The sequence below is a fragment of the Hippocampus zosterae genome, chromosome 13 (assembly GCF_025434085.1).
Source record: "Hippocampus zosterae strain Florida chromosome 13, ASM2543408v3, whole genome shotgun sequence".
Taxonomy (NCBI): domain Eukaryota; kingdom Metazoa; phylum Chordata; class Actinopteri; order Syngnathiformes; family Syngnathidae; genus Hippocampus; species Hippocampus zosterae.
The window spans coordinates 2,248,551-2,256,839 of NC_067463.1; the positions used below are offsets into that span (position 1 = coordinate 2,248,551).

General features: G+C 40.7%; 1 protein-coding gene across 2 annotated transcripts; it reads left to right on the top strand.

Annotated features, from left to right (window-relative positions):
- The first annotated feature begins 1,047 nt into the window (after window positions 1-1,047).
- Window positions 1,048-8,087, top strand: LOC127613017 (nicotinate-nucleotide pyrophosphorylase [carboxylating]-like). Of its 2 annotated transcripts, none has more exons than XM_052083902.1 (5): window positions 1,048-1,159; window positions 3,863-4,116; window positions 6,060-6,271; window positions 6,967-7,098; window positions 7,175-8,087. In XM_052083902.1, exons 2-5 carry the CDS (start codon window positions 3,864-3,866, stop codon window positions 7,364-7,366), a joined length of 789 nt encoding a protein of 262 aa, XP_051939862.1. In that variant the 5' UTR covers window positions 1,048-1,159; window position 3,863; the 3' UTR covers window positions 7,367-8,087. The 2 variants fall into 2 exon arrangements, with proteins under 2 accessions (XP_051939862.1, XP_051939861.1); XM_052083901.1 differs by having other exon boundaries at window positions 1,050-1,159; window positions 5,961-6,271.
- The last annotated feature ends 202 nt before the right edge of the window (window positions 8,088-8,289 follow it).

Consider the following 8,289-nt stretch of genomic DNA (forward strand, 5'->3'; position numbering starts at 1 on the left):
TGCTCATTGGGTCATACTGTATACGTTGAATAATTTAAAAATAATTTTTTCAGAAAACTGCAAAAATAATTTCAACATTTAGCTATCATTACTTATCGTTTTATTCAACTGTGTTTTTTCTGGCGACCACTGTGGGGTGCACAAAGCACCCAAACGGAGCTGAGATAGGGTCCAGTTTACCATTGATTTATATATAAAATATCTGCTTGTTACTATTCATCTTTCACCCGTGCCACAGCAGTATCAAAAGATAAGAGTCACACTTGGCATCCCAGCTATCAGGGTGTAACAAAAACAATTAAAATCAGAAAATAATTTTTGATTTAAAAGACATAAGTACGGTACATCAAATCGAACTAATTCAAATTACTACAATTTGAAATCCAGCAAAATACATATCGAATTGTTTTTTTGATTGCAGAGATATCTGAGAAATAAATGGTTCATTTACATTCCTGTACTGACAAATTCAGAAAAATGTAAATAAAACGACACTTAAAACGTCATTGCATCATACCCTCTCGAATTGAGCAGGACCATATTGAAACGAATTGTAATCCCACTGAGTCGAACCTAATTAAATTTTTTTCCACTTTCAAATGAAATTGTGCTTGAATCGTTTTTGCACCCCACACATCAAAAATTGTATCAAATCATCTTTTTTTGAGAGATGTACAACCCTAACATTTGCTTTCAGCTTCCGTCCTCCCAGGCTCTGGAACTCACTACCACCTCAAATCAGAAGCAAAGACTCAAAACTGACTCTACTCAACATAATGTCTTTTTGCCCTTCCCAATTCTGCTGTTTATTTAAATTAAATATGAAATTATTCTTTCTTTCTTTCATTTCCACTTTTTAATGTTTTATTGAAGGTAAAATAAAACATTTTATAGTTGAGTACCAAGAAAAACTCCTTTAAAAAATGCATTATGCTTGACGAGCAATAGATGAGCAACATTGATTCTCTAGCACATTGCCCTGAATAGTTCATTCATTATCATGCCTGTAGAGAATAACAATCAATATGTCTACAGTGCTAACACTAGCTCTTTGTTGCTCATAAACATTCCAACGTGCACTGAGGGTCAAATTCCATATCACGTTTTCTGTGGTAGAAACAGTCAGTAAGAGGAAGGGAAAGCTGAATCACACAAAAAGGTAAGTAAGCACCTCAATGCCATTTATTTGTGTTGCATAGAGTTGTATTATAACCTCGCAAGCATTCAGGTGAGTATATGATCATTTAATGAGGTTCATTTCTATATCTGTATGCAGTGTCATCATATCTTATACAAATGCACACAGTTGGGTACATAGCAAATGACTCTAACACTTGCCAACAGTTTGAAACCAACAAAGGGAAGACATACACTTGTTTTAACAATAGTGGCCAAAAAAAGGAAAGTGAGTACAGAACAGTCTGTAAAAATTGTTGGTTACAATTATAGAAGTAACCAACAAACTGAGACAAAAAAAAGCATGGTAGATGGAGTTGTGCTGATCGATATTTGGACAGGCATATAGGGTGTGGAATTAGTTTTGGAGAGATAATGATAAAGATTTTTTAAGGATGAACACTCCTCTTGACAACAGTAATGCATGAACATTGAACCCGTTGATATCATGGGTGATATTATCTTTTATTATAAATAAACATTTATTCTAATTTGCGTGTTCAGCTAACAGGTTGTAGCAATGTTTTAGTGATACTTTTATTAAGTCTTTCCAATTCAGCAAAATTATTATTTGGGTGTGGGGGTAGAGGGGCACATTTGTAGAGATAAGATCATGAGGATTACATTTTTGAAAATATTTTGGGGCTGAGAAAGAGAAGTCATCAAGCAGGGCTGTGGTACGAGAAGAGTGGAAGTCCAGTTTGAGGATCTTGGACAGCAGGTCCAGGGAGTCTGACCTAAACATTCAAACTGTGGTGCAATACTGGAATGTATGAGGTTCATATCTCTTGCGGTTGGAAAGTGTGGGCAGGTAGCATCAATGAGGCCGTAGCGGGGGAAATGACCTAATTTTTCCAAAGTCTTTTGACAATGCTTTATCAATTACAAATACTGTATGTCTCCTGTATGTCTCCTACTATACCTGGAATGTATAGTAAGAGGGAAAACAGTCAAATGGTCTTCCATGAGATAGAATAAACCTGTGTAGGCTGTTGCCTTTCAGCAAACAGAATAGAAAAACACAATTCCAATCAGGAATCAATAAAAACAGAGTACAATGATTTCCCAACCATGTCTAACCTTCAAACTGATGAACTCTATTGTTTTCACTAATTCATCATTAATTTGGAATTTTATGGCTGCAACACACTCTAAAAATGCTGGAACGGGGTCATGTTTACCACCGTGTTACATTGCATTTTCTTTTAACAACATTAGGAATTGAGGACAGCAATTGTTGAAGCTTTATAGGTGTGATTCTGTCCCATTCTCGCTTGATGTACTTGATCTTCACGTAATTCGTTCGATCTTTTAGACATCTCACACTCCGACTGTGTTCACGCGAGCTAGTTAAAATTGAAATGTAGTCACGCGAGTTGTTGGCCACAGAGTGCCACCATGTAGCTGTGCACCTGGCCACACATGAAAATCCGGGTCGGAGATGTAAAATAATAATACATTTCATTTAAAAGCGCCTTTCATGCCACCCAAGGACACTGTACAGACAATACAAATTAAAAATAAATAAAAGAGGTATTGTATAAAAAAAGGACATAAAATAACAAAACAGAGGAAATGGAAAAGTTATGTATTGTAGGCAGTCCTGACCAAGTGTGTTTTTAGACCGGACTTGAAAGTGGAGAGAGCTGTACAGTTTTGGAGGCCCGGGGGTAGATTGTTCCAGAGCTTTGGAGCAGCGCGACTGAAGGCTCTGGCTCCCATGGTGCTGAGGCGGGCAGGCGGCACTGACAGGCGGAGGGAGGACGAGGATCTGAGGGAGCGAGTGGGGATCAAAATAGGTCGGACAGGTAGGGGGGGGCCAGATTGAGGATTGCCATATACTGTATGTATAAATATATATATGTATAAAATAGGGGATTGTACTGTTCATGTTGCATGAAAAAAATTCTGATCCACCTATATATATATTGCGCGTCGTCCCGCACGCGGTCTGTCCTTCCGTCTGTCCCTTTTCAAAACGTACCTACTTCACCGCGTCGCTGCGCGCCGCCACTGTGCCACTCAGGCAGTGGCTCACTACGATCGCGCGGGCATCTTAGCGAAAAAATGTTGTCTACCCACAAGCATTGCAATAAAATTGTTAGTTATTTAGTAGAGCTAAACATCTCTTTATTTTCGCAATAAGCAATGAAGATGAACAAAAAGTTGAACCAAGCAACAACACTTTTGTGGGCCGAAGGCCCACCTTACCAGCCTTCCGCAGGAACTAGATGATGAGCCGCCCGGAGGGCGGCGAACCACCACCTTACCAGCCTTCCGCAGGAACTGGCTGATGAGCCGCCCGGAGGGCGGCGAACCAGCTAGTGTGACATATGGGCAGAACAAATCTGAATTATCTTATGCCGTGAACATAGCCTTCGTGTATTTCTTGTTGATATCTATACAGTTTTCTGAGGAAAAAAAGGCAAAAACAAAGAACGTACAAATGTACTGTACTTTACAATACAATACAATATATGCTGATTTATATAGCACTTTCACAACAGCGGGAGCTGTAACAAAGCGCTTAACCTCTAAAATGTCCGGTCCAAATCAGTTTCTTCACAGATTGTGTGACACAGTAAAATCAAACATCAAAGATATTTAAATTATTTTTCCGCTTCAATTTCTGCTTCAGTGTCAATGGGCCAACCTCTCATTTAATTTGTTTCATGAATCATTACAGAATGTCACCCGCCAAACACACGCCCGCCCACTCGATCCCACCTCATGCTGTGATGCAACTGGCAAAGGCATGGCTTGCCGAGGACACGCCAAACTTTGATCCTGCAGGAGTGTGTGTGGGGTCAGAGGAGGTGGAGGCAAGGTTGTTGTGTAAAAGCCCACACAGTATCTTGGCAGGAAGTCCCTTCTTTACAGCGGTATTCACTGAGGTCGGCTGTAACGTGGATTGGATTTACCAGGATGGAGACGAAATTGGTCAGTATTGAATCTTATCAGATTATCGAAAAAAATAAAATCAAAAGTCGATTCACTTTGAGCTCCAAATGGGTATAAAGTGAAGTCTTTTCATACAAACAAACCTTGAAGAAAAGAAGAGACATGCAGAACAACTGTGAGCATGCAATGGATTCCAAAGTCAACGGCAGTCTGTTCTGAGAAGCTGATCGACCTCTGACTTGTTATTATTTAGAAAACATATAACAGTGATTCTCAATTGGGGGTGCCTGTACCCCTGGGACACTCTAAATTGTGCCTCGGAGTGAATGGTTGTTTGTGTGCCCTGCGATTGGCTGACAACCAGTGCATGGTGTCTCCTTCCTGCTGCCCGAAGACAGCTGGATCTTTATTTGATGTAAATAAAATGGTTTTCTCACTTATTGCCAGTTCCCCAATTAAAAAAACGACACAAACATCATTAGTTTGTGTTATAATGGATGAGGGGGATATGGCAAAACTTTGGCCTCCCAGCCCAAAGGCTTTCCACTCACATGAGGATAAACGTCTGTAGTTGTTTGACATTGGAGCTTGGTACTCACTGCCGTTCATTTGCAATTGAAAGAGGAGATTTGGTTCGGAGAACAATGGTTGAATACAACTCAAGTAAAAATAGAGGCCGATCCCATGTTTGACTTATTGTGGGAAGGCCAATATGCTCTCCCTAGACCAGTGTTTCTCAAATAGGGGGGCACGCCCCGCTGGGGGGGGCGCGAGGCTCCGTCAAGCAGGGCGTGTTTGACCTCGGGGAACATGCTTTTTAATTTTTTTACTGTCTTAAAACGTGCAGTTGCACCTCCACTATGTTAGGGGGCAGTGGTGCTCTCATTGGCAGCGTTTGCGCAGGGAGCATTCTCAGGGAGGAAATATGATGAGGCATATGTAGCGCTTGGCTTCAAGGTGACTACGGTGGCAGACGAGGAAAGATCGATGTGCTTACTGTGTCTAAAAAATTTGGTAGCGGACAGCATGAAGCCAAATAGTTTAAGGCGTCACTTAAAGACATTACACCCCAATCACACTGATAAACTGCTTGAGTTTTTTTTCAGCGAAAATGTGCCGAATATTGCCAACAATCATGCCGCTTTGTGACTGCTACTTCAGTAAACTAAAATACGGGTCCCGGCTACACATTGAGCAGGAGCCGAGAGTTGCTGTGCCCTGCTTCAAACCTCGCTTCGAAAAGCTGTGCATTGCAAAACGTGCTCATTGTAGCCATTAATTGAGACATCATATTTGATTTAAAAAAAAAAAAGCACAAATTATTTTATATATTTTTGTTTTGCTGGTTAAAGTTTTTTTTTAAATATTGTGCTCCTGAGATAATGTTGGTGATTAGTTTGAATGAATTATTAGTTATTGTTTTTATATAATTTTATTTTTCAGTATTGGATGGTTTGACATGGTCAGTCAAAAATATTTATTGTTAAATTTTGGATTTAATGTTCTTTTTGAATTTCAGAAGCACTTTAAATCTTTTTCTGTTCCAGTTACGAAAGCTACCGGTATTCTTTGTTTTAAGTTGGTCCATATTTCTTTCTTTTCTTATTCTCTTATACGTTAAAAAGGATACAGGCTTACGCAAAGGTGTACTTATAACAAGTTTATAGACAAATGATACTATTTATAGTCGTGGGGGGGCGCAAGATGTTTTCCTCTTCCTTGGGGGGGCATGACAATTGAGAACCACTGCCTAGACTGTTATATAATTACATACATTCTGTGCATCACATATATGGATGCTTACATGTAATGACAAGAAAACATTGTTGCATTATCATAAAAATCCTTGTAGACCTAACTGTATAATACTGATTGTGCCATAGGTGCAGATCCTGTCACACTTATTGCTGTGGTGCGAGGCCCGGCCAGATGCCTTCTCCTGGGTGAAAGGCCAGCTCTAAATTGTCTTTCCCGGGCCTCAGGGATCGCCACTCAATGTTTTCAACTCCGGAAAATGGCAAAAGCAGGAGGATGGCATGGAGAAGTAGCAGGCACACGTAAAACAACACCGGGGTTCCGCCTAGTGGAGAAGTATGCTATGCTGGTGGGTGATGTGTCCATGCACAGGCAGGACTTGAGTGGAATGGTAATGCTGAAGGACAACCATGTCTGGGCTTCAGGGAACATCACAGAGGTGCGCATGCTACATTCGTGACGACTCCATAATGGTGCCCCTTTGCCCCTAAAATTTCAGACAGTGCAAGTAAAATTTTCACCCCCCCCACCCCCCAACCCCCCACCCCCCGTCTGGCCCCTGACTCTATTCAGGGTCATGGGGGGATGGAGCCTATCTCAGCTGACTTTGGGTGTGAAAGGCACACTGTCCCTGACACTGTTCGCCTGACCAATTAATGAATTTCTTCTGAGAAGACATTGACCTGATGTTTGACAGTCTTCACTGTTCTTGACTGGAATTGAAGGATGTAGCTGATAGCCAGCATCATGAAATGTTTAGAATTTTAAAACATTTGTTGTCAAAATTTGACGTTGACCATTATTTCAAGAAGGTGACAATTTTTGAGATTATCCAATTGAAATCCATTTTAATTAACGTTATTTATTTTTCTATGCTTACTATTATGTAAGAAAGTGTATTGACTCAATGATTTGTATTTGCTTACATTTGCTTTGAATAAAAGGGCAGAGGCTTGATAAGCTGCAACTTGACCCTACGTCTTTTCAGTTGGCTTTGTTTTTCTGTAAAATTCTGTACTGACTTTTTTTTTTTGACTGAAGGTAATTGACTAAAAATCAATCAATCAATCAATCAATCAATCAATCAATCAATCAATCAATCAATCAATCAATCAGTGTTGTTCTGCTCTTTAGGCTGTGAAAGCTGCCAGGTCAGTATGTGGATTCAGCAGTAAGATTGAAGTGGAGTGTGGCTCCTCAGAAGAAGCCGTGGAAGCAGCCACGGCAGGGGCAGATATTGTTATGCTTGATAATTTCCAGCCACAGGTATACAAAATGTCATTACATAACTTGCAATATTTTCCTTGCAAAGATCAACTTCAAACAATGTAATATACTACAGGCGCTCCATGTTGCAGCTGGTGCTCTGAAGCAAGAATTCCAAGCTCTGCTGATAGAAGCCAGTGGAGGAGTGACACCAGAAAACCTAGCAGAGTATTTCTCTCCATGTGTGGACATCATCTCCCTGGGCTGTATTACTCAAGGGTGCCCGGTTGTGGATTTCTCATTAAAGGTTCAAAAGCCTGTTTCTTAGTCAGACCTCTGTGAAGGATCGGCACCAATATGTATTGTACATTCACAAAAATTGAATTTTAAACTACATTCAGTAAAGACTGGTCACAGATACGAAATTATAGGAGACGTATTATGCCAGGAAAAACAAAAGCCTACTTAGAAGAGCCAACATTTTTTTCAGAGTTAATCCGAGAAGCTTTAACTGGTAACAGATGTGTGCTGATATTCAACAAACAATCCTGGTTTTATTGTTTGAATCACATTTGGTTTTGTTTCATGTTTTATCGTGTTTCTTTGTGTGCCATTTTTTATGCCTTCCTCTGTTTTCTTTCCACCTGTTCTGGTCATCTCTCCAAACAAACAACGCTATCTGGCCTTTCCCCTGGATGGAAATACGCATGGAGTCTAGGGCCCCCACCACCACCCCCCTCCTTCTCGGCCATGGACTGATAAGCCGGGACTGTCTTCATGATGAGCAGACCTCAACGAAGCAGCTATGACCTGTACACGCATACACGTACATGACTGGACAAGCACACGCACAGTCTTCATCGCTCCGATTCTTTTTCCCCCCGTGACGGGGTTCGATAATGCGGAGCGCAACGGGGACCGTGCAGCTGGTCGGAAGAGGATAGTTCGAGCGTGTTTTTTTTCCCCTCTCCCTACCCAGCGTTTTTCCTTTCTGAATTCTGATTGTAATTTCCCCATTGCGGGACAAATAAAGGATGTATTAATCTTAATCGTGGTCCTTTGTGTCAACCAATCAGCTCCCTCCTCTTTGTGTCTTGCCCAATTGTGCCTTGTTGTCTCATCAGTTTACAATGGTACCTCTACTTACGAATGTCTCTTGAAATGAAATTTTCAAGTTACGAAAAGTCTCAACAAGAAAATATTGCCTCTTGTTACGAAAGAAATTTCAAGACACGAAAGGTAAAAATACAG